Source organism: Oratosquilla oratoria, chromosome 42 (assembly GCF_046742065.1).
Source record: "Oratosquilla oratoria isolate Oo_2021 chromosome 42, ASM4674206v1, whole genome shotgun sequence".
Taxonomy (NCBI): domain Eukaryota; kingdom Metazoa; phylum Arthropoda; class Malacostraca; order Stomatopoda; family Squillidae; genus Oratosquilla; species Oratosquilla oratoria.
The window spans coordinates 26,257,519-26,284,678 of NC_134818.1; the positions used below are offsets into that span (position 1 = coordinate 26,257,519).

General features: G+C 42.6%; 1 protein-coding gene across 1 annotated transcript in view; it reads right to left on the reverse strand.

Annotated features, from left to right (window-relative positions):
• Positions 1–2,836: 2,836 nt before the first annotated feature.
• Positions 2,837–27,160, reverse strand: part of LOC143021508 (uncharacterized) — a 360,858-nt gene continuing 336,534 nt past the window's right edge. The window contains exons 5-14 of the mRNA XM_076179082.1: positions 16,275–16,671; positions 15,804–15,921; positions 15,415–15,603; positions 14,436–14,648; positions 13,420–13,620; positions 11,992–12,194; positions 11,479–11,677; positions 9,981–10,130; positions 9,613–9,809; positions 2,837–9,154 (exon numbers count right to left, since the gene is read on the reverse strand). Coding sequence (XP_076035197.1) covers positions 8,185–9,154; positions 9,613–9,809; positions 9,981–10,130; positions 11,479–11,677; positions 11,992–12,194; positions 13,420–13,620; positions 14,436–14,648; positions 15,415–15,603; positions 15,804–15,921; positions 16,275–16,671 — 2,837 coding nt within the window. The 3' untranslated portion in view covers positions 2,837–8,184. The remainder of the gene's footprint in view (positions 9,155–9,612; positions 9,810–9,980; positions 10,131–11,478; positions 11,678–11,991; positions 12,195–13,419; positions 13,621–14,435; positions 14,649–15,414; positions 15,604–15,803; positions 15,922–16,274; positions 16,672–27,160) is intronic.

Below are 27,160 nucleotides of genomic sequence, written 5' to 3' on the forward strand. Positions count from 1 at the left end.
ATTCCCTAGACTAAATTGGAAAGAAATATATATCAGTTCAGGTGAGAGGGTTTGTGACATATGAAGAGGGGGGAGAGGCGATAGATAGGTAGATGTAATGGTGGCAGTGAAGAACTTAAAAGGTGGTTGAGGTGATACTGAAAGAAGGAAAGACTGAATTGATATATATGAAAGTGGCAATGGAAGGGAAAGCTCAAAGAGATTTTACAGATGTGTACCCCCTAAGACAAGGGCGTGGAGTGACGTTTGCCAAGATATATTATTAGAGATAGATACACAGTTCAAATAAACAGTAAAAAAGAGTGACAATGTGGTATTATCAGGTGACTTCAATCACAGAGAGGTAAGTTGGGAAGACTGAGAAGCAGCGAGATGTGTAGCATCACGGGGTAACATCCTGCTAAGCATAGCAATGGAATGACACAATGGATCACAGAACCCTCGAAGATAAGGGGAGGAAAAACAGCCAGGCTGAATTTGCTGTTGGATAAAGAAAAATATGTTGTAGATTCCTTAGTCTACTTACGTCCTACGGGGAATAGTGACCAGGTAGTATTGGAGTTCCATTTGACTGAAGGGAATCCAGAACTGTAAGTCATAGAGCTAGGGAATATATAACTTCAGAAAGGCAAACTTTATATAAAAAACATATTAAACTATTCCAGATCTTGCTGATAAATCATATAAAGAGAAAATGAATAGTTTGGGTTTTCCACTGTCAGATGAGAGAAAAGAAAGGTGGTCTGAAAAGTGTTTAAACCTATGAAAGATGTGGACGTACTTGGTGTGAAAACAAAAGAAAACATGAGTCCACGAGATGAAATATATTTACATGTTTGAAAGACGTAAAATTTCTATACAGAATCATGGAATATTTTTGATGAAAGAATAGTACAGCCAAACATAACCATTAACTTGTATGCTACAACTAGATAAAATACAAGTAGGTAAAGACAGGCCGCGGGCCACGAGGCCGGTTACCGGTGAGAACGTCCTCGGTCGAAAACGTTCTCGGGTGAAAACGTCTTCAGGTCTGCAAAAACGTCCTGGGGTCATAACGTCCTCGCTTTTCCGTTTCCGAGTGGGAAACTTGGCCGATGTGTTTCAATAGGCAAGCATGGAGGTCAAACAATAACATATCGAATAGGGGATACATTTGATTTTACAATGTTTATAAAAATCGTATTCAGAATAAAAATCGAGTATACAAAACAATAAAAACACAAAAATTAGCACATTTTTTGCACATCACAATGTTCGTCAGGTCGCACCTGCGTCTTTATTAAAAAAAATATCAACAACTCTACTTTATACATAATTTTTCACAATTATTAATATCGGGTACATTTTGCAATGGCAGTATGTGTACATCAATAAAACAATATAGAATAATGTATACATTTGGTATTTCTTAACCAATTAATATCTTCAGGCTCGACAGGTAGCTACGGGAAGGGCATGGCGAGGGTATCCATTCAGTACCATCCATTCCAGGCAGTGTCATGACATACATGAGACCATGGCATGTGTGAGATGAGGCGGCCCCATAATTAGACCGTCGTCCACAATTAGACCGAGAACAGTTTGATGCGAGGACGTTTTGGTCGCCCGAACCCGAGGACGTTTTAACTGGCCACCCATGAGGCCTACTGCAGGTTTCACTTAGAGATGCAGAAATCTAAAAATCCGGCCGGAGACTCAACAGACCGGCGATGCAATTTTGACCGTGCCCCACATACACGCCCTTGTGCTCAACGACATGACAGCTACCTAGGGTGGGGGGTGGAGGGAGGTTTAGTAATTTTTGGCAACTTGCTTATTTGGTCACCCTCTTGACCATAGGCCGAGGGCCATGGGACCTCCTGCGGATTTCGCTTGGTTTTCACTTAGGGCACAATTGTAGCCTGTATAGACCAAAGTCCAAAATGCTGTCTGCCAGAGACTTGCCTACGATTGGGCCCTACAGACACGTCCTTGTGCCCAGCAACCTGCCACCTACCTGGCTGGGTTCTGGGGATGATGTCTGCTGGAGATAGAGAGCGTTGCTGGAAGACCTAGTAGCTGGGGTGACAGAAAAGACGTCGGCCGTCTTTTATACTTCGATAACTTTAGTACGGCACAGAGACCTGCGGCACACTGACGCCGCGCCTTGTGGCTGATCTACCGAGCGTGGCTCGCAGTTGCCAGCTCTCACAATATACACTTCTTACAATATCATATACACATTAAAACCTGAGCAATGGCTCTTCTATTTCATCATCTTGTGGATAAGGTGTGGTTGTGAGGACCCCACGCCAAGTGGCGCGTAGCTGTGTCAAAAACCGTCACCTTTGCACTGTGCTCTTGGAAACCGGAGAGGGGTGCGGGATTCGAGCCCACAACTAAGTGAAAGCGAGACCATCACACATTCGATTATGCCACTAGTGCACGAGTAGATTAAGGGTAATCCCTGTATCCTGCCATATAATCCAGATTGAAGGCAATGAGGTGAGACAGAACTTCTAGAACAGGGCCCGACAACTAGAACTGGTTTATGCGCACTGTTTCGTTATGCAGAAAAGTACTAGGACTTGTAATACATTGGCTTGCCAGCGATAATAGTCTCATACAACTCATTGTACAGTTAATTATAACTGGATAGAAATGGTCAGTAAACACAGTACCTGCATGTTTTAAGGGTCTCATTGTAAACAGATGTCTTGGAAACAGTGCCACTCCCCTATTTTTTTTATTTTTCTATTTATCTATTTGTTTATTCTTTTCTTTTTTGTCATTTTTAATTTAGCATTTCTTGGAATAACCATGTTTGTTATAAAGGTTCCTGAAAACTAGTTACTACTCATACATCATCCTTTATTTCAGTTTATTTACAGGCAAAATGAAAATTATGATAAACATTATGTTATACAAAACAATGAAAAATACACTAGCATGAAAACATTTTGGCATTAAGCGTACATATTGTACAGGCACAATCAATAATGAATTAATACTTTTTTATTTCATAATTTTATGGAATTATTACAAAAATAAGTTCAAGTTATCCAATTTTGTACAAAAAAAGAGAACAGGAAACACATTTACACCGATTCCTGACTTGAGGCTGATCCTAGAAGACTTGAAGACTTTTTTTTTCAATTAGTACCAGGAAGTCTTCACTGTTGTCTGTAGGTCTGTTACTATGGTCATAGTCTGAAGGATATCATATGCCTAGAGTGTACAATGGGGTTTTTCAATGACTAAAATAACTCGAGTCACTGGAAGCCATCACTGATTTTACAGTTGGTAGATATTACTTTGATCCGAGTGTAAAGGCTGATTAGATGAAAAAGTGAGGTGCTTAGGCAAAAGTTGTCAGGGAACACTAGAAAAGTAGCAAGATACTAGAATCAAAATACTGGAAGTTCCCAGGAAAGAAAGGAAATTAGAGAGAAGACTAGGCATAGACTGACCTTTTTTCAATTTCATTTGAAATGGGCATTTGTTACAAGTCGAATTAAAATACTAAATGAACCTCTGACTTCTTTACTCGTCACTCTTTTTACAAATTTTGTTTTATTACCAGACAACACAAAGCTGTTGCGATTGTACCAGTGATACCTTAAACAGACTTTTATTTCATTCTATTTTATTTTATTTTTTCAGTTGAGGGTTGCACCTCATAAGACAGGGGTTAATAGGATCAGGACACTGTACATGCAATTTTGTTTCCATAAATTAGTGATATGAAATGTGTTAATTATAAAACTCGATCATTTTGAAGATATAAAAATTTGACATTTTTGTCTTCATAAGAATTGCGTTTACTCAATCCTAAATCATTATTTTTTTTCTTCTAATATCTATCTACATATCTTTCCCAATCATGGTGACCTTTACAAATTTATCAACAAATACCAAGTATTTTATTCAGCAAAAGGGTTGACCTACGCCTGAATGGGATCGCAGTCAACATTCCACTTACGTAAGGGTTGCACCTCTACGTAACACAATCACCTAACCTTTGCCAAAATAAAACCTGTAAAGTGAACCACCATAGTGAAAACGAAATCTTTCATTCTTCCACATTGGAAAGGGTTTCCTCTCAGCTGAATATAACCTTCTGGGGGCAGCCAGATGGAAAATAAAGTAGGATGTAGTGAAAAGGTTAGTATTTGCCGGCGTCTTTAAAGCACTACAGTTTTTGTGTCAATTTTGAATAATAATAATAACAACAACAATAATAATAATAATAATAATAATAATAATAATAATAATAATAATAATAAAATAATAATATTAATGACAAAAACAATTATGATAATGATGATGATGATAATGATAATAGTAATAATACTTTCAGATGTTTCTCTTTCCTAACTTTCATATGAATTTTCATTGAGTAACAAATGTTAAAAGATCAAGCCATGCTATCTCTGATACTCTGGAGCGTTTTCGAAGATGTATTGTTAAAAACAGACGACACGAATATGTATTGTTAAAAGCGACAACACGGATTCATGAAACTACTGAACGTGAGATTCGTAAGTATTGCCTATTTTACCTCTATATGTAATATACGTAAAAACAACTAAATATATAGATTAAAATTAAATAAAACAAAATAATTTGAAATACGAGTAAAATGTAATAAGTTAAAATAAAACAAAATTAAATTAAGATAAATAAAACAAAATTAAATTAAATATAATACGATAAGAAATGAAATAAAATTATACATACTGTATTAAAATAAATATATAGAATAAAATAAATAAATAAAGCAAACAGAATTCAAAATGAAAATATGAAAATACAGAAAATGGATAAACAAAAACAAGTTAACAATAAATTATCTACGATATTTCTTATCGTTTAAATGGATATAATATTGAAACTGTGCGTCAATTTTTCCGTCGTGGTGTAAAGGCAGCAAACAACACAAGGACACGACCAACTGCCTGGAAATTTTGGGCACTTCGTGTGAAAATACAGTCGAAAATAACACGCGGCTCATAACAACAGGGAAATGTGAATGCCACAGTTCTGTAGATAGCTATTATGTGAATTTGAGCAAGATGCGAGGTGTGTGTGTGTGTGTGTGTGTGTGTGTGTGTGTGTGTGTGTGTGTGTGTGTGTGTGTGTGTGTGTGTGTGAATAAGATGACCGCGTTGCTAGGCTGTGCGAAAGGCACACAATAATACTTTTTTATTTCAGTTATTTCGATCGTAAGTCCGGATGGACGTAAGTCGAGTAGGTCGTCAGTCGATGACGACCTATTCTTCGTTTTACAATTCTAAACTTTCAGTTTACTGCCTAGAATGGATAGCCTACCACAGGAGTCAGTATAGGCCTACGAAAAACCCATTGTTCTTAGAGACATATGGTGAAATTTCAAGACTTGTTAAAAAAAAATCTTTGGCGCCAGCAAATATGGTAACTGACATACAAGTGACAGCATTCTGAATTTATATATTTCATACTTGTCACTGGCATGTCAGGGGATCAGTATGAACCTTCACGAGGTGCTGTGAGGGGAAGATGCATTATATATGTATAGAAAATGGGCAGTGTGCTTTGACTCAGCCACCATGTACATATGTATGTATTTACGTATATATATATATATATATATATATATATATATATATATATATATATATATATATATATACCAGATTATCTTATTCAGCTGAGGGAACCTCCCCTGTTTTATGATTAAGGAGGTGAGCAAACTGAAGAGCTTAGCGTAGTGAGATCAATTTCATAAACATTTTAACTTCTGATCACATTTCCTAACCAATTATTAGCCTCACATACATTAACTATAGAATTCTATTTCTTTCAATGTAAGTGCACCAACCGATGCTTGCTTGGTGTGGGTATCTTTGAAGATTACTTGGAAAAGAAAATGTGATAAAATCATGTGGCCAATAAACACTGTACACAACAACAATGACAATTAGAAAAGAAATGGTATGAAATGTTTTCAGTAATGTACCCGCATACTGTGGTGTACAATACATATTTTGCTGTGGTAAATGTTGACCAATTTTATTCAAGTAAAGGGTTCTAATCTCAAGCTAGAACAGGATCCCATTCAGGTTGGGTTACAGCCTTTAACTTAATAAATTCATCAGAAATTTGTCACAGCATCTATACACTGTATCCCAGTACTGAAAGGGGTGATCATACGGAGTTTCAGTGGGAATGAGAAAAACCAAGACTCATTTATATGGTAACATCTTGAGTTTTTGTTCTTTTTCTTTATTGTCAGCGATATAGTGTTTCTATCCTTGAGGACAATTGCACCAAAGAGCAGGGGTCACGGAAATGGTACGGGAGAGGTTTAAGGAGGTTGTAATAGAAATTAAAAGTCTCCAACTCTGGTCTGTAGTGATGACACTAAAGCTCCTAAAATATTGACTGCATAAAATTTTTGCATTCAACACCCCTTAATATGGGTAACACCAGCAGATGTTGCCATAAAGTGAGTCTCATTTTTCTCAGACCCAGTGAACCAAAGTATATTTGGCACAATAGTAATGTAGAGTGTTTCCTGTGCTTTTTGTGCAATGGCTCAGTGGGTACTGCACTGCAGTCTACCTTCCATTTCATTCACATGCTTCCCAGCACTGATTTTATTTATTTTTTGAGATATATGTATATAATATATAAAAACTGATTAAAACTGGATACATCCCTTTCCTGAAGACTGGTGCCTTCTTAAAAAGGAAAAGTTGCGATAGGACATAAAAGCCTAACATTTTGTATTTTTTTCATTCTTTTAGTTTGCCAGGTGCATGTGCTTGCACAAACATCAGACAGGTGCATGCACATGCATGCTTGCACACACACACACACACGCACGCACACACACACATGCACGCTTCCAAATGTTGGCCAGTGATATCATTCACTGAGCAACACAAGGTCATTGAAATCATCCCTCTGTCCATTATCTTTGAAATGTACATTTGAACATATGTATGAAACCCTTGAAATATACTCTTGGTAGCCTTACTGGCACCTTCCAAACAATAGAAAGGCATTGCACCATAATCAATATATAAACATTTAATAAAAACAACACTATTACCAAATTTTACCTTTAGAACTGTGTGTCCAAAGACCTTTACTATAACTGAGTATTCATTCACTTTTGTCTCCAATCAACATCATATGCTTGCTGTTGGAGCCCAATTGCTCAAAGGGGTGGGAAGGGTTCTTCAGAGAAGCTAAAACTTAATGGCCAACTAATACACAATATCTTTAAAACATATATCAAGATATGGTTATTTATAGTCACCAATATCACCTGATTATTGTGTGAAATAAACTTTTTCATATTTCTGTTTACTTATGCACAGTAGCAAGTTCACTTCTTTCAATTACAGATACAGTAGCTTATCTATGGAATCACCGAATTATTCCTTTGGATTCTGTAGAAATTACTAATGACTTCTTTAAATTTCTTTGTATACAAGTAACCAAATATCACAAATTATTTTTAATTTTCTTTTCTTTTTAAATAGAAAAAAATAACCATTCACTTTCTGATTTTTTCTGTGCATCTCCTCATATGTTCTGAATAATACTACGTGGCATAAGACATTACATTATGATATAAGCAGTGGAATGACAACGTCACATGCAACTTGCATGACATCATGATTCCAGCATTGTATGAACATGTACACGACACGGACAAGGATATGTGTAGCCTTCAGCATGGTGATGCAAGACTCACCATCACTTCACTTCACTTGCCACTGCTTTCACTCAAGAAATGACATGCAGATCCTTGTAAAATCCATCCAGTGTTTTGCTTTGGTACAAGAGTTTTCAAACATGTACTAACGAATTTTTGCTTTCGTTCTCGTTTTTTTTAAACAGGTATTCCTGTGCACCTCACCATTACCAACTCAACCTGAATCCCAAAGTAAATGTTTCACATTTTCACAATACAAACAAACATTTTAGTCTGGGGGGGAGATGGAAGAGTCTTGTCTACTACTGGAAACGAGACACAAAATTTTATTCAAATGAATGAATGCTAGTCATGCTATGGCTAGGCAGTGGACATGACCTCAGTATACATGACCCAAATGTTCCACTCAATATACCTTTATGCCCACATTACTGTACTTAAGGTCTGTAGTCTTTTGTAAGTCTTCCACAGTTTCAGGGATTTCTTTTTTCGCTTTACACATTCGTGTTGTAGTTGGACTCACGTGGCAGGAGGTGGGGGAGGGTGTTGTGGCGGTTGTACTTGGGCACAGCTCCACTCGTCATCCGGAGACTTGAGGACCTGCCCACGGGAAGACCCCTTGAGTGCCCGTAGATACTCGTCGATGGATCGTTGAGGTGTCCGTAAACCCCATGGCCTACTCCAGTTCGGCCGTAGATGTCGTGTTGTAATTCCAAAGGAGGAGGCACTGAGCCTTGTGGGATGGGCGGCAGTGGGATCTGGGGAGCCTGGGGAAGTTTACTGTGGCCGTAGATCCCGCTCGAACTGGTTGTGCGGCCGTAGGGGCTGTGCGGTCCCTGTGCGATGATGCGAGGTGCTCCCTGCGACGTCTGCCCATAGATTCCGTTGTGCCCGTGGGCGATTTTCTGCCCATAAATGGACTGGGCTGTCTGTGGGGCTGCCACGATGGTTGGTGGCACAGGAGAGTTGCTCGAGCTGTTGCTGGCACTGCTGCCATTGACACTGCCGCTGTGGTAACCGCTGGACCCTGAAGACTGGCTGCTGTTGAAGGTGTTCTGTTGCTCGACCATCAGTTCTTCATTTGTGTTCTTCTTCTTGGCGTCGGTGTTGCTGGGGTCTGTGAATGAAGTCAGAGGTCTCGTGCCGTAGATGGGGTCTACTGGCGGCTTGATTTCCTGTGTCAAATTGCGCTGGCGGCGAATCACCAGTGTTGACTCAGCGGCCGGATAGATGATCTGAGCAGGAGATGTAGACCCAGGCAGGCGACAGTACCCGTAGGTACCACTATTCCCACCCTGTGACTGCTGCTGTAATGGATGCATCTGATGTGGCAGTATCTGTGGCTGTATCTGGGGCTGGGAGGGTGTGCATGACGGAGGTCGTTGTAAGGACATTGATCGTGGTTGTAGAAGCAGGAGGTTCGGGTCTGGGGGAAGCTGAGTCAGATCATCCACGCTGTTGGATCTGGGGGATTAGAAATATGATTAAAGATAAGTTCCTGCTTACAACAGCAAACAACGAATAAACTATACTCTCACCCTGAATTAGTAAACATGTGTTACACTAAGCTATAATAATTTTAGTGAAAATTTGCATTTATCACTCTTATGTTACACTATTAATTATCATATAAAGGGCAGGAAGGTCAAACCTCATTAGATAACAGAATACCCTTTCCCTATTCCAGAGACAAGGTACTGGCCCCTTGTGGCCGCACCTCTTGGTGGAGATAAGAGCGTGGAAGCCATTCTGAATGCTGGTTAGATGGTTAGCTCCTCTCCAGGAATGCTGTATCTTTGGAGGTTTGTGACCCTCCCTTTTGAAACTCTGTGGCTCCCCAGAGGATCCTCCAAGGACTCTGGATCGGATACAGGATTAAAAGTGGACCCTGTTGCCACAGAAGGAGCGTTAGAGTCAATTACCTGTTCCTGCTCGAGATATCTGTCGCACCAGAGTGGATCCCGGACTCCTCTGAGTGGCCGGAGCGTTCAGAGTTCTCTGGCGGCGTGTTGGACGAAGTAGAGGCCGAGGTCGACATGGAGTCACTTCGCTGAGAACGAGGTTCCTCGTGGGGCATCCCGGAGTCATTGCTGCGTGTGCTGGGCGGCGTCATCGGACCCTGGAGGGGAAAAAAAGTGTAAGGTCGGGTTTCCATTAAATCCTTCCGTACTAAACTGCCTTTGAATATTTTCTCTTTCTTCAACAGTCGAGGTATGCTTTGACTGGGCTACGAAAAGGCTAATTATGCATACATAAAAAAGAGAGAGAGAGACACAGAGTGAAAACTCACATGGGCATCGTGATGCTGCCCGCCAAGGGCGGTAGCGTTGGCGTGGTCGAGGCGATCGGTCTCTTCGTAGTCGGCGGCGGTGGTCCCGGCCGGGTTGGGGCTCGATGTCGCTGCGGCGCGCTCCTCGATGGCCCGTCGGTACGACAGCATCTGCAAGAAGCCATGTTATAGATCTTTTTCTTCCTTCAAGTCGCAATTGATACTCGGGTTTATGATTTGAGGTGAAAATAAATGTCTCCACTATTACAGACTATATATAAAAAAAATCCCCATTCATTTATATCACTGGTTGATAATTGGCCATCTGGCTATGGTCAGAGGACTTTTTATGTATTTGATATAAAGCTCCAACAGCGAACTCCATGTTTTGATCCATTTGAAGATCATGATTGTTACATTTTTTTTATCACGATTTTCATTATATTTTTAGATACTTGGGTGCGAATGTGTCAGGAAAGGGAGGAATGGAGGCGGAGGTAGAATGTAGATTGAGAGAAGCGAGTAAATGCCTTGGTGGATTAAAAAGTGTAATGAGAAATAGACATTTGGGAATGGATGCTAAGAAGAGATTGTATGAAGGAGTGATTGTGCCGACAGCGCTGTATGGGGCAGAAACACGTTTGAGATGAGGTGTCTGATGCTGGGCTGGATAGAGTGAGAAATAAAGAGGTGGGGAGGAGAACGGGGGTGGAAAGGGATTTGGGAGACAGGGTTGATGAAAGATTATTGGGATGGTTTGGACACATGGAAAGAGTGAGTGAAGAAAGACTAGTAAAAGAGGTGTGGAAGGCAGATGTGGAAGGAGTGAACATGAGGGGTCGACCGAGGATGAGATGGATGGATGGGGCAAAAGGGGCTTTGGGAAAGAGAGGAATGTCTGCTGAGGGAGGACGGGAGAGGACAGAAAATAGGAGTGAATGGGGAATGGTTGTATATGGATGATGTTGTGATGCATGAGGTGGAATGGGTGGGGGATCCCCCATCCCCCACCCATTCCACCTCATGCATCACAACATCATCCATATATAACCATTCTCCATTCACTCTTATTTTCTGTCCTCTCCCGTCCTCCCTCAGCAGACATTCCTCTCTTTCCCAAAGCCCCTTTTACCCCATCCATCCATCTCATCCTCGGTCGACCCCTTCATGTTCATGTATGAGAAATAATTTGACGCAGCCTGAAGGGACGTCTCCATGTCTTCTCCTTTTCTGTATGAGGGGACGGAGAGGGGGGTCGCCGATTTAATGAAGCGGCCTTCTGTGGATGTGCTGTGTCTTGCGACACTGCCTCTGACCCAGGGCAGTGGGCGAGATGCAGGGATTACCCGTCATCCAGGAGGTGCCAAGATAAGAGGGAGGGAAGAGGGTGGAGTGGAGTGTGATGGAGATGGAATGAGTGGGAGTGGTTTTTATGCCTTTGTTTTTTGACTACCTCCCGTGTAAGGGTGAAAAAAGCCTTTGTATCATTATATCAGAACCAATGAAAAATTAGCTTCACCTGCTGGCGATCTACATAGCGTGGGTCCTCTTCGGGCGGTTCTTGGCGACCTTGGTTCTCCTGGAGGTGATGTATTTGCATAGGCTCTTCTCGAAGAAGGGCGTAATCACCGGCTTCATCGTCGCTGTCGCTCAGTGTCGCTGCTCGCTGGTAAGTCGATTTCTTTGGTTTTGGTGACTTCGAGGCGTTCCGGCTCTTCCTGTGGGCGAGATCCAAAAGAATAATAGTATTGAGAGAGAGATAGAGAGAAAGAGTGAGTCATCTTCCTGTCGCACATCTTCAAAACCCGTCAACATCTCCATCTAAAGGTGCATCCCAGATGGTCTGACACTTGGTCTCCGGACTGTGCCCAAGGTATCTCTTAAATAATTTTGACTGCATTTCCTTTACATTGTCACATATGGGGATCTGACAACCGACGACTGTTCCTTTCTTCCCCCTACTACTGCAAGTCAGTGATACAGAAACAGCCCCACATTAATACAACACCTAAAAGAGGACTCCAAGACTCACTTTGGGCTGGTTAGGATACCACTCTCGTCAAAGGTGACTTTGTTTCTCGGCGACGTGGGCTGGTGGCGGTGGCGGTCTTGGGAGGCGGTGGAGGCGGCGGCGGCGGCTGGGGCGGTCTGCCCATGAGCTTGGCCGTGGGTCCTGCTCGGTCGAAGCCAGTAGATGTCTTCTTCTTCGCCTCGCGTTCGCTTGTCTTCGTGCGTCTGCGGCGAGAACCAGTGGGAGGAAGGTCAGTGCCAAGGGCCTTGTATACTTGTTTACAAACAAAGGGGACATACGTCAACATAGTGGGAAATGGAATTGAAAGGATTTTGTACCAACCCGTATTTTATGATTAATGGTACCTGCGGCTTCACTCTCTATCACACACTAGCTTATGCTCACACCAGACCGTCGATCATGAGGTAATCGACGACGACTGTGCTCCGGTGAAGTGTGAGGAGAAGAGGCTAAGTGGTGACACTACGCTTTTTAGCGCTGATACCAGCTATCACACACACATGTACACACACACGCGCGCGCGCGCGCATACGCGACTTGACGGCGCAGTGGTAGCGTTCCCGGCCGCCACTACGGCGTCTTGGATTCGAATCCCGCCCAAGGGTGAAATAATTTCAGTATCGCTGCGCTGCGAGTCGTTACTCCAACTCTCGTGGGAGGGGAGTTGGGTGTGTGTGTGCGTGTAAGGTCACAGCATTACCCATAGCTCTCTTCCGGGAGGGAAATAGCTGTCGATCACGAGTCCAACACGTGATCCAAGACCATGGTGGTGAATAACACACACACACACACACACACACACAAACACACATGCGCACGCACACACACACACACACACACACACACACACACACACACACACACACACACACACTCACACACACACACATACACACACACACACACACTAATGCATTTGTGGTTCGCAGTGAATGAAAGTCATTACAGAACTGATTCCATTTAATTTCCACACTTTCTTTGGCGTGAGGCAACTGAACATGGGTTGGCAAAATTGTCTCTCATTCAGTCAGCGATGTAGATTAATTCTAATGACAGTGTAGATAGGCAAACACAAACACAAAACAATCAAATATAATCATACATAAATATCAACATGAATACAAATATGAATTAACTATAGATACAAATCTGAATATATAGATATAGATATATGTACGGTATATATATATATATATATATGTGTGTGTGTGTGTGTGTGTGTGTGTGTGTGTGTGTGTGTGTGTGTGTGTGTGTGTGTGTGTGTGTGTGTGTGTGTGTGTGTGTGTGTGTGTGTGTGTGTGTGTGTGTGTGTGTGTGTGTGTGTGTGTGTGTGTGTGTGTGTGTGTGTGTAGGAATATATGAATATAAATATAAAAATGGAGACATAAATATCCAAAACATAAAATCCAGACAAAAAAGAACTCTTACCTTCTGCACGACGCTCATGATCGTTTTCCTGTGAGAAGTGTTGGTGATGGCGTAGGCCTTCCCGCCGCCCACAACGAGCAAGGGGGCGCTGCTCCCCTCCGCCGCCCCGTTCAGCTCGACGTCGTTAACGAGTTTGATGGACCTGGCCGCTGAGACGCAGGCTCTGGCCACTGTGATTCGTAGTTTGAACAACCACTCCGACTGCGGATACAAACACGACAATAGTAGTTTCCAAGTGTCCTACGGACACTGTGCATTGATATATTACAGAACATTTGCAGTAAACCTATTTTGTTCGTATTTATGGTGCTTGTCTGAATGGTAATGGAGTATACAAGGTAAAGGAAGTATGTACATTATTTTGTGACACCAGAACACGAAAAAGGAAGTTGAAAGGCTAGTGATCGATATGAGCAGTTGAACGAATATTAACAGTAAGGATTAAAGTCACAAAGTACGTAGAAAGTAAGTACGATACTTTGTCAGTTTTATCTATTTATTTATCTATTCATTCATTGTTTCATCATTTATTGATTTGTCTAGTTACTAATTAATTAATTTATTTATTTATTCATTCACTTATTTATCTATTTATTCATTCCAGTGGGACCCCTTTCATACGGGATCAACTAAACTTTGGTGCCCCACTCCTGCCCACCTCTCCACGTAAGCAGAACAGAGCTCTAAAGAATTGATTGACTTGCTCTGAGGGTGGGGCCCGTGTCGTCGGAGGCAACAGCGAAACGCTAGGTAAAAGTGGAATTTGGCCACAGGGAGTGGAGGATGCGGGGGGGGGGGGTGAACTTGAGACAAGAGTAGATTTCGTTGAACTGATCCTCCCCCTTGCCCCCGAATTCACATAAATGAACAAATAGATAATCGAAATAAGTAAATACATGTGCAGATAAAATGAATGAAATAACATGGTTCCTGGTCACAAATAAAAAATAAAAGCACCTCCATACAGATGGTGCAAGACTTGTGTTTGGAGACAGAATTCATTCCTGCGACTGTACCTTGACGGTGAGGAAGAGCCACAGGACGATCCAGCTGAAGATGTGAGCGATGGTTCCGATGACGGCGGCCAGGACGACCGCATCCAGAGAGCCCCGATAGACGAGGGCCAAGTCCCACAGCAGAGGGCCGCAGCAGACGCCAAGGGCGATCAGAGTCACCAGGGCAGCGCAGTGGGCTGCGTAGGGCCGAACTCCGTTGGGTTCTTCGACGCACTGAGGAAGACGAGATCGAAGTTAGAACATAAGAATGGAGGGGACTGCAAGAGACCAAAAGGTCTACACCAGGCAGTTCCACGTCCCTTACCACCCGTCATCCCCATCCATAAAATTATTTATCCTTCAAGTTCTTAAAACAAACATTAGTTTCAGTGCTCGCTATCTGATTACTAAGTCTATTCCATTTGTTAACCACTTTATTGTGAGTTCCATATAGTCCTCCGTTACAATGAGCTCAGGAGAACACCTGCTTCCGTCGGGGGAAGCCCAGTGCCAGGAGATTCTATTCAACCGTGGAGGAAGATTTGGGACACAACGGGGTTTGATTCCGTTTGTTTGTTCCGATGCCATCGGGCAGATGAATAGAATCGAGTGGGAATGACCAGAATAATAAAATAAAAAATCTACAAAGTATTGAAGTGGCCAAAGTGAGGCTGCCACGCCAAAGTGTCTGAACCCAAGAGTAACAAGAAAATTATTTTTCGAACGAAAACGAAAACAACAACAATGATAATATTAATAGTAATAACAACAATGATGATAACAGATGACTCGGTTTAACGTCACGATGGAAGGCCTGTGCCCCTAAGAATGGACTTTATGGTATGGAATTTGATTCACCATGCCTTTGGTCCAACTCGCTGGCGGCAGAGTTCGAACCGCCGTCACCTTGATCTTCGTTGCAAGTTGCAACGCTTTAACCCGTTCGGCCAGCGAGGACCCAGAGAATTGACAACAACAATAATTATCATTGTTAACGTACTGTGATGTGAAAGCGTTGGCGACTCTTGCGCAGGAACCTGTTGAACTTCTGGTAGCCGTAGAGGTAGACCGCGGAGGAGGACACGGTGATGATGGTGATGGAAGCGACGAAGAGTCCCACGGTGGCTGGCAGGTTCAGGAGGAAGGGCTCCGTCCCATGCAGCTCCCGAACGCCACCGCAGACGTGCAACTACAGAAACAAGGATAAAAGATAAATAAATCGTATATATGAGTAAGTGAGCATATTAAGAAAAATAGATAAATAGACAGAATACATGAAGAAATAAAACATGTAAATACAGATATACAAGTTATCTTACAATAACAAAACAAGACAGCCCGAGATAACACTAATATTGGTAGCATTCGAGTTTAGGTAAAAGGGTGTACCTTGTACAGAATGGAGAAGGCAGAGATGATGAGGATCGTGTAAACCCCGTTGACCATCATCTGCAGCGAGAAGAGGAGCCCGAAGCTCTTGTTGGTGGTCCAGAACACGGCGGGATACCTAAGAAGAGTACGAAGACATAGTAACAATATATACGTATGTATATATATCTATATACATATATATATATATATATATATATATACATATATATATATATATATATATATATATATATATAGAGAGAGAGAGAGAGAGAGAGAGAGACTGACTGATTATGGAAGTGGTCATGTCTCACTGGAAATATTGGAATCTGAAATAATTTGAAAGTTGATCTTGTCTTTCAAAAGGTTCCCCCTACTCCCCAAGTTACTTTTTCATACTTCTGCAGTGTTTATACTTTACGATCACCTGGACACATTCCTGTCACGGGAGAGTTCCCATCGCCTTACTGGCGAGACTCGAACACCCACCTGACGGCGAAGACGAAGAGGGCGAGGGCGTAGTTGATCATCTCGGGGGCTATGGGGCTCCAGTCATCCCCAGTGGTCGAGGTCATATAGTCTCCTCCTCCACCTCTTCTTCCATTCCACACGATCTGGAAATCATCCTCGTTCCTCTTCTTGATGGAACTCGAGTACCCCTTCAGGAGGACCAGGTCCTCAACGTCCTTGGTGCTCATCGTCGTTGTCTCCTCGTACTCGAGAGGGTCCTTCAGGCCCTTGGGGATAATGAGGGAGTTCTCCTTGTTGACGGGGAACATGTTAGGGAAGTTCGGTGGCGGGGCGGTGACCGAGGTGTTCATACCCATCACGAAGAGTCTGTCGTTGAACGGGATCAGGAAGTCGAGGTCGGTTTTCCAGATTTCATCTGCAGAAAGACAGACATGAAGAAACTGTTTAGTGACATGGAGTATACATAGAAAATTACATAAAATATACGAACAATAGATGCTAAGTCACCTACAATTCTACAATATACTGGAATATTCTAAGATTTTTATGCTCCTTTCTTTTGAAGATACAATCTAGCAGGAACTTTCTTCACACCAATATTGCCAGACAGTTGTTCAACCATTTTGCGCTACAACTTTCAATAAAAAGTCCAATCGCTTTTTGATATACAGATACCCACTACTTTTTGTCCTCTCGATGTTTCTCTACCTTTCCTACCGCCGGTGGGTCGGTCGCCTTCGTCAGTACTTCAATCAACTCGAGCAGGAGTCGCTATATTTTGGAAGAAAGACATTGATCGCCTTGGTTTAGGTCTAAAGAAGAAATTTCAGATCACGTTCTGGCTAGGCCTCTAGCACCTCCCTTGTTGCCCAATGCACGTCCGCCTATCTGTCACCCCAGCCTCCCCCCGCCTCCCCCGTTCTCCTATCTACTCTAGTCTACCCTCCTCGTCCCCTTCCCGGTACACATTATTTCCAGAGACATATGTTATGTACAGTTGAGCTTACAAGTTCCTCGGTACTTTCTAGTATGTATAGACTCGATATATGGTAACAACGAAGTCGTAGGAAACTATCGTACAGCAATTTGTCACATTTCTTTTAAGTTCTATTATCAAGATCATCACTGGCGACCGCTGTTTCAAACATATACGAATTAAAGCCCATTCTAATACCAATACATGCTTGCAAAGAGTTGAAGAAGTTAAATTCTCTACCGTTTCATTACAGACATGAACACCCCCTCCCCCGTGCGTTCATTTATGTGCAATCGTTTCTTATACCTGTGTCTGATTTAATCCTGTCAATGAGCGGTAGACACTAGTTGTTCACTATTTTGTCTACCGTGCTTTTGTCTCTTATCTCCCACCATTTACTGTCTTCCATAAACATCTACAGTTTCATTTTCTATTTTTATCACTTCCATTTATCAAGCTCCTTATTCCATACCCTTTGGGATTCCATATGATATTCGTTTTTTCTCCATTTTTACCTTTGCATTACTTCGACTTCCCCTTAAAACCCTTTTATATTTGCTTCCCACTTGCTTCTTCCTCCTGTCCTCTTCTTCCCCTTCTACCTCCCTCCTCCCACTTCTTCTCCTTTACTTTTCCCTCCATCACCCCTGGCCTCTTTCTCCTCCCTCATTCGTTTGCTACTTTTTTATTTACTTATTTATCTATTTTTTACCTTTGACACAATATTGTATATATATATATATATATATATATATATATATATATATATATTATATATATATAATATATATATATATATATGTATATATATATACACACATGTATATATATATATATATATATAAAGTGTATATATATATATATATATATATATATACATATATATATATATATATATATATATATATATATATATATTCATGAAGAGCTGGAGTCCAAAAACTATTTTTTGGAAGAAAGCACACTCTGGACTTGTCGTTTGAAGTGAAAAATTCAACCAATTCCATTGCGTGCTTTCTTCCAAGAAAGAATATCATATATATATATATATATATATATATATATATATATATATATATATATTATATATATATATATTATATACATATATACATGTATATATATGTATATGTATATATGTATATATATATATACATATACATATATATATATATGCACACACATATATACACATTGTACAAAGGACTCAATCCACCATACTTAGGGGTAACTGAATACAACATACTTTTACCTTAACTCTTCGTAAAAAAAAAAAAAAAAAAAAAAAAATACGAATATATCAAAGACAAAAATAAATGAATAAATAAATGATAATAATGATAAAAACAAATTGCGGTACAAAGAATAGTCATTACGTTTCCCTTAATGTCTTCCTTTCTCTCTTTATACATCCGCTCCCTCTACATTCCTTCGGATCCCTTCCCTTTGTACTCCCTCAACTTCCTCCGTCGCTCCATCCCCTTCCTCCTCCCCCATTCTCCTTTCTCCTTATCAGATCCAATTTTTCGCGTCATGTATTTGAGGAGAGTCCAACAATCGCTACCGATAAAGCCACGAGGTACTGTTCAATTGTGCCACATCGCGTAAATGGAAATTGCACTGTGCCGATTCGCGTAAGTGGGGGAAAAAGGAGATGCACAGTAATGAAGAGGCAGGAAAACGAGGAACTGATGCGTAATAACGAATGAGCTAAGATGATGAGAGTAAATAAAAGGAATAACAAAGAATATAGGAATGATGAAATATAATGGTAATAATAAAGATAATGCTGATGATAGTCTTGACAAAATGTTATTGATTATAACAATAACGATAATAATCACATCATATATATATATATATGTATATATATATATATATATATATATATATATATATATATATATATATATATGACGATGAACAATCTTTCCGTTGATCCCGTTGCATGTAACATGGTTACATTTCAGTATTCATTTGAACAAACATTTGGTCGGTATGTTGTGTCACCCTCCCAACGCCCCTCCTAACGTCCCCCCCCCCAAATCAAACTTTTTTCTCAATTCTTACGGACAAATAGGTCTCCCTAAAGGTATGGAAGACTGAAAGGAAGAAAACGAAGATTGGGGGGTCTCAGGGGCTGGAGGTTGGGGGGGGGGGAGGGGGGCTGTGTGTGTGGGGGGGGGGGCTAGAGCCCCGCTTGCTTCGACGGTTCTCCAGGTAATAATTCTATTCAAACAGACCCTTTGCTCACACCGTCTTCTCCTTCAAGAAATTTTGAGAAGAGTCTGATCGCTTGAGAGGCGCCTCATTAGACACACAAATATTTTGAGTTGGGGTATTTTTGAGACGCATAATGATGTTGCCAGCCCGGGAGGGAGTCATCAAGGAGGTGTTGGAGGAGGTATGGAGGGGTGGAGGAAGAGGAGTGCGTACGGAGGAAGGGGAGGAGAAGAGGAGGAGAGGCGTAGGGAGTATGAGGGTGATGTTGAAGAAGAAAAGAGAAAGTTAGTAGAGAGGAGCAGGAGGAAGAGTAGTTGGAGGAGGAGTGAGTAGGAGGAGTGAGGAGGAGGAGTGAGGAGGAGGAGCGAGGAGGAGGAGTGAGGAGGAGGAGTGAGGAGGAGGAGCGAGGAGGAGGAGTGAAGAGGAGCAACAACAGAAGGAAGAGTATGGATAAGAGAAGCGATGAAGGAGGAGGAAGGGAGGGAAGAGGAAGAGCAGGAATACGAGTATGAGTAGAAGGATAATGATGAGGAGGAAGAGAAGGAGGAAGAAGAAAAGGTGGGGTAGTAGGAGTAGGAGGAAGACGAAGAGGATAAGAGGAAGAAGAAGATGAGGAGAAAAGGGAGGAAGAGGAGGAGGAGGAGAAAGAGGAGCAGAAGGAACAGCAGGAGATGGAATAAGAAGAGGTCGAAAAAAATATGCTGACGCTGACTGAAGGAAGAAGAGGAGGAGGAGGGAGAGAGGGAGGGAGGAGGAGGGAGAGGGGGAGGAGGAGAAGGAGGAGAAGGAGGAGGTCAAGGAAGAAGATGAGAACGATAACGGCGGAGTCAATCGAGGATTAGTGGCGCAGAGAAGAGCCCCTTCAAAACGGTGACGTACTGTGTGGATTTCGTCCTGGCGAAAGACGGGTGATTATATTCAGCTGAGGGGGCGAAAATAAGGAAACCATCCCGAGGGAGAGAGATTTTTGTAAATACGTCACTGAAAATAGTAGATGCGACGTGATCTCCTATTTATATTACTTTGTTTTCTAATTTACTTGGGACGAAGTAAATTACTGTATTTTCGATTAAAAAAATCTTCAACTCTAATATATCGTCACGTTTTAGTGAGATGTCAAATGCTGAAATAGCTTAAAGACATCGTCTTGTTCTGGGTGTTCTCATTCTTATGGCAAAGTGAACAACATTACATAATAAAGAAAAATATACATTTTTTAAATGTGAAATCCCTGTTCTGATTATCTAAGCCTGTGTGACAAGACAGAGAAAGTTATCGAAATGTAATTATGTGTAGCTGCCGTACAATACGATGACACTGTTGTATACGACACGAGATACGATGGAACAGAACCACTATGAATGCAAATTATCGTTCATTAGGTCAAGATTATCTCCCGATTTTGGACTGAGGGAATGAATATTTCAGTTTTTGATCTATACACCAGAAAATTTAATTTAAATGCTGTCGAGTTCAAATGATATGAGCAGGGGACAGGATTTTGTTACGTCCGTGGATAATGATCAGATGATGAACAGGGCTTCACCTGTTCAAACCTTTGATGACGTCATGTCGCGTGAGGTGACCAGAGCTAAGTAGGTAACGCGCGCCACTCCAGAATATAGTGGAAGGGAGAGCAGACGGGAGGGTGGAAAGGGGGGGGGGATGGAAAGATGGGAGGCAAGCGGAAACTCAAGGGTGGAAACTCTGGCGACTAGCGAGAGAATGTACGTGTGTGGCATACACGCAACTTGCTGCTTATGGGACGCCGAGCTGCCTCGCCAACAGCTTTTTTTTTTTATCATCGCTGATCGACACACCTCAGCGTAATTTCCTTCCAATCGGACCATAATCACACACACACACACACACACACACACACACACACACACACACACACACACACACACACACACACACACACATACACACACACACCTCGTGGCGCTGTGGTTGTAGTTCTCGCCTGCCACTACGGCGGTCCGGGTTCGACTCCCGCCCAGGGCTGATATAATTTCAGTATCGCTTCACTGCGGGGTGTTACTCCAACTCTCGTGGGCAGGGAGTTGGGTTTGTGTGTGCGTGTAAGGTCACAGTATTACCCATAGATCGGTCATACGAGCTCTGAGCTCTCATCCCGGAGGTTAATAACTGTCGATCACGAGTCCAACACGGGATCCAAGACCATGGTGAATCACACACACACACACACACACACACACACACACACACACACACACACACACACACACACACACACACTACGGCGGTCCGGGTTCGAATTCCGCCCAGGGCTGAAATAATTTCAGTATCGCTGCGTTGCGGGTCGTTCCTCCAACTCTCGTGGGCGGGGAGTTAGGGGTGTGTGCGTGTAAGGTCACAGCATTAACTACAGATTGGTCATATATGAGCTCTCTTCCGGGGGGAAAATAGCTGTCGATCACACACACTACGGCGGTCCGGGTTCGAATTCCGCCCAGGGCTGAAATAATTTCAGTATCGCTGCGTTGCGGGTCGTTCCTCCAACTCTCGTGGGCGGGGAGTTAGGGGTGTGTGCGTGTAAGGTCACAGCATTAACTACAGATTGGTCATATATGAGCTCTCTTCCGGGGGGAAAATAGCTGTCGATCACACACACTACGGCGGTCCGGGTTCGAATTCCGCCCAGGGATGAATTTCAGTACCAATGCGCTGCGGGTCGTTACTCCAACTCTCGTGGGACGGGGAGTTGGGTGTGTGCGTGTAAGGTCACAGCATTACCTATAGATCGGTCATATATATGAGCTCTGAGCTTTCTTCCGAGAGGGAAATAGCTGTCGATCACACCCCGGGTTCGAATTCCGCCCAGGGCTGAAATAATTTCAGTATCGCTGCGTTGCGGGTCGTTCCTCCAACTCTCGTGGGCGGGGAGTTAGGGGTGTGTGCGTGTAAGGTCACAGCATTAACTACAGATTGGTCATATATGAGCTCTCTTCCGGGGGGAAAATAGCTGTCGATCACGAGTCCAACACGTGATCCTAGACCATGGTGAATTATACACATAAACGGTAGGTCACAAACTACCCATCAAGTGTAACAAATCACACTATTTTCCCCCCAAATACTTCCTGAAGATTTGAGACCTGTGTGCAGCAAGGCCTCCGAGACCAAAGCTTCTGAGGGAAAGGACCCACCGTTAGAGCGGCGCGGCGTCTCTCCGCCTCCCGATGACTCAATCTGGCAAAGCGCCATACTTCGGGTTTGGTAGACTCTGTGGAGCCCAGGAAGGCCCACGCCGTTCGGATCCCTCATCCTCCGTCCCCTTCAACTTCATCCATCAATTTCATATCACACCCAAGTTTAAAATTACTTCAATAGACTTATATAGGAAGATGTATTTATCATATAACACTCCCCTAGGAGAAGCTATGGAATGTCCCTACGAGTACATTAAGGCGTCTTGGGTGAAGACGGAAGCCTCAAGCAACCAGTTCGGACACGGGGCAGGGGCCAAGCGGTCTACGCCCCATCCCTAACCGTCGATGCTGCTCCGACCACCCCCGAGATTGAAGGATAGATAGGGGGGTCTAGACCCCCCACCCACCCATGGATTACGTAGCAACCCCAACCCCCATGGCACACAAAACACAGTGCCTGTATCGGGACAACATCTCGAAAGGAAAGGAAAGAAGCGAAGAATGAAGAAAGCAAAAGGATGTCGAGGAAGACTGTGAAGCTAAAGCTTTTGGGTTCAGGGTTATTTCGTCCATGATAACTAGCGCTTCTATCATTGGATAAGGCGGTAAAGGATGAGGCGATAGAGTGAATAAAGAAGAAAAACAGATATGGAGAACAAGGGAAAAAGAATGGGAGGTGGAGTTTGGATTGGCAAATTTACACTGGGGGTAAGGTTGAAGGGAATGGATAAATGGGTTAGGATAGACAGGTTAATCACATTTGTGAAGAATACAATGAACTTAATTTGGACTGGGCAAAAGGAAAACGAACGGATATGGTGAACACTGGTGTTATTGTGTGAATACTGACGGTGAATGCAAATGGTTATTGACAGGGTGAGACGGAATGTGAGTAAAGCACGATACATATTATTGCGCAATATTCCGTATTGTACACTATTATTGACGATATAGGGATGGTATTAAAGAGACACACGTGTTTGACCTGTACATTTGATGTCTTCAGTATAGTGTGTCATTCTTCAATACCATCCCTACACCGTCCATGATATTGTACAATTCGGAATATTGCGCAATACTATTGATCGTGTAGGGCTAGGATAAATTGGAGAGGTGATGGAAAGAAATAGGAGAATGAGGGAGGTGTAGGTGAGGAATGTTTAGGTGTGGAGGGAGTGGGTGAGGGTGGTGAGGGGTGAGTGATGAGGGAGCGCGGATTACCCACACGACCAAAGATTGCTTCGCATCTAGATAAACGACTGCGCTACTGACGAATCATTCGGTGCAATTTAAGAGAAAAAAAAATCACTGGCATTTCGTACAAAAATTGTAGGCGTTTCATACAAAATCGCAGGCATTTTGTATAAAAAATTATGGGGGTTTCATACAAAATCGCAGGCATTTCAGAAGAAAAACTGCAACCATTTCATAAAAAAAACTCGAAGTTGTTCATACAAAAAGACAAATAGATTTCATATGAAAATTGGAAAAAAGTCGTAGACAGTTTATAAAAAAATAGTTTGCAGGTATTTCATACAAAACTAAAATAAAATCGCATCTATAAAAATCACTTTAATAGAAAATAGCTCATAGCCAAGCATTTCAGCAAAACACAAGAAGACAATGAAACACAGAATGCAAAGAAACAAACCAACGACATAACCGTGATAGATATTGGATGCGAGGGCCTAACAAAAAGTCCACTGCTTCACTTTTTCCATGACTCAAACGACTGTACCAATATCTGCCACGTCACTCCTGCAAACTTCTTTATCTCGTCTCTCCGCATTCTGTCCAGTCTCTCCTATCCACGCCTTTTCTCTTGTGGCGTTCAGTCAATAGCGCTCAACTATGGCATGCAAATCTTAGGTAGATTTGCTTCTCCGTTGAATGCATGGGGGAGCAGACTGGGGGTATTGACCGATCGAGACCCCATCTTTATCTCTCAGCTGAATAGAATGGTCTGGATTTAGCCAGAATAAAATATATATAGAGCATCACAGGACCGAGAGGGACCTAAACCAGGACTAAACTCTGTACCGCTGCAAGATTGAGGTGCCATCCCTCAAAAAAAAAAAAAAAAAAAAAAAAAAAAAAAAAAATATATATATATACATATATATATATGTATATATATATATATATGTATATATATATATATATATATATATGGTTTAGTCCAACATACATCACTCTAATGTGTCCAGCTGTCGCTAGGCGTTCCTATTCAGCAGATGGACAGGCAACAGGACGAGTTAGGTCTTGATCTACGCCTTCCGTACCGGGTGGCACTTTACCTTTTAATCTGACTGTCGTGAGGTGACTTTATTCATCTCCGTACCACCCCCTCGACGGAGAAGCGAGTTCCAGTCAACCCGACACGCAGTCCCTAACCTGCAAGCCCTCACCATCAATCCTCTGACCTAAGACTTACGATGACCTTTCTTATCAGGACCTCTTCGGTCAGTCCTGATGGCACCCTCGACTTGGGACATTGGCACTGGCACTGACGCCGACAGTGACACTGACAGTAATGCCAGTGTCACACTATGAGGCGGTGCCGGGTGCGGCCCGATTATGTTTACAAGTTCAACGAGCTTCGTAAAATAACCTAACGATAGTCAGAACTTGATAAGACGACCAACATTTCACCCTTGGTTGAAATATTATCATTACCTTTCGAGTCTAATGGCTCACAAGGGAAACTTTGCTAGAGCCAACCACAAGCCGCAACGGCGGGGCCGTACAGTGTGACACCGGCCTAAGACCTTGGTGTAAATGAAATACATCATTTATTCCTGTCACTGTTACTGACCAACTTGTGAATTTGTTCTCGCTGCCGCCAAGTGATTTTATTCAGTAGAGGGAAGACCTCTAACGTGTATGAGTTATATTTTTTAGGTGCCGCTAGGAGATTTTATTCAGCTGAGGGAGAACCCCCAAGAGGTTGTCACGCTGGGCTACTTTTCCTCCAAACTCCGATTAATCGGCGGTGCCGCCCACCTCCACAACTTTTTCCGCCGTGAAATCACTGAGGCTATTTTGTTTCCTCAACAATTTACATAGAATGTCATTTGATATGCTGGTGGAAAATTACTTCCCACCAGCATATCAGATTCCTTCCCCAAAGCTGAGGCCTGTAAATCTGCTCCAAGAGTCGGAGGAAAAATAGCCCAGTGTGATACTCCTTTAAGGGGTAAACTAAAGCCCAATTTGATAAGATTGTCCTTAGAGGAATTGTCCTTAATATTAATTTGTTCAGCTGCCACCTGGCGATTCCATTCAGCAGAGGGGAACTTTCTTTTGTCACTCAAATTTTCCAAAATCTTCCTTGCAGTGTATGTCCCCACACTGAATAAAATAGTTTGTCGTTAGCCTGAATGAAATGACGTCATCGTAGTCGAAGAGAGATTTCTTCTTGGATGAATGAAATCGTCTGATGGCAGACCAAAAAAATGTACAATTTGTTAATACACCAGTGAAAAGGTTCCCGGTCACCAGCGAGTACACAATGTGAAATTGGTGGACTTCAGTCTCTTGGCTGAAGTGCCAGTAAATACTGCCTTTCATCCTCTTATCGCAAAGTATCAGCTTTGGGGGGATCGGGGTGTAGGGGGGATTGTCCAGCTCCAGGGAGTGGAGGCGGGGGGGGGGAAGAGGATGGGGGTCATTCCGTCCTCAACGTCACTCCTTCAAGAGTGCTTGTCTCGATTTTATATCTATTTTGTCTGCCGCCATGCGATTTCATTCAGTTATGGGGAAGCTCCTCTGTTGAACAAAAGGGTTAGGATAATGTCCTCTGTTTTTCCTACAGAATAAAGATACAGGAGAATAGACGGAGCCTGTCTGATTATCCACAGAGACAGGGTCTATCCGGAACGGGAGGGCGTGAGGGGCGTGGGGGGTAAAGGGGGGAAGATAAGGGGGTCGTGGAAAGTGGCGTCCCTTGCATACGAGTATATTATGGTAGAACGAGTTTGGTGTTCTCTGGGTTCTGCCCCTATAACTTCTCTGCTTTTCCTCCTATTTCTGGTCCCCGCCTCTCCTCCTCCTCCTCCTCCTCTCTCTCTCTCTCTCTCTCTTTCACTTCCCCTTTCTATTTCTCTTTCATAAATCACCATTAAAGTTTTTTTTATCTATAACACCTTCATAAGTCACCATGAACTATCTTTTTATCTCTATTCACTCGATAAGACAAGGCGACAATTTACCCTGCACCTCTCCCTCTGCCCGATACAACATTCCCCGAACACAAACGTAACCGAACAATTCTTAAAGCGCAAACCAAAGCCAGAGAGCAAACAACCGGACACCCACGTCCACTCCCTAGCCAGGGGGACTTGAAGCGGTCATTCGGAGACAGGGAACCAATTAGGAAAGATCTCCGATTTCCCCAATAGCTCACTATATCGTCTATTGACAAGAAAAGCCTGGACAAACGCGTTCTGAGCGTAAACATGATTTACTGACCAGAACAACGTGTGACCTTATCTACGAGTAGATGATTATGTTTAACCCGAGTAGATCAT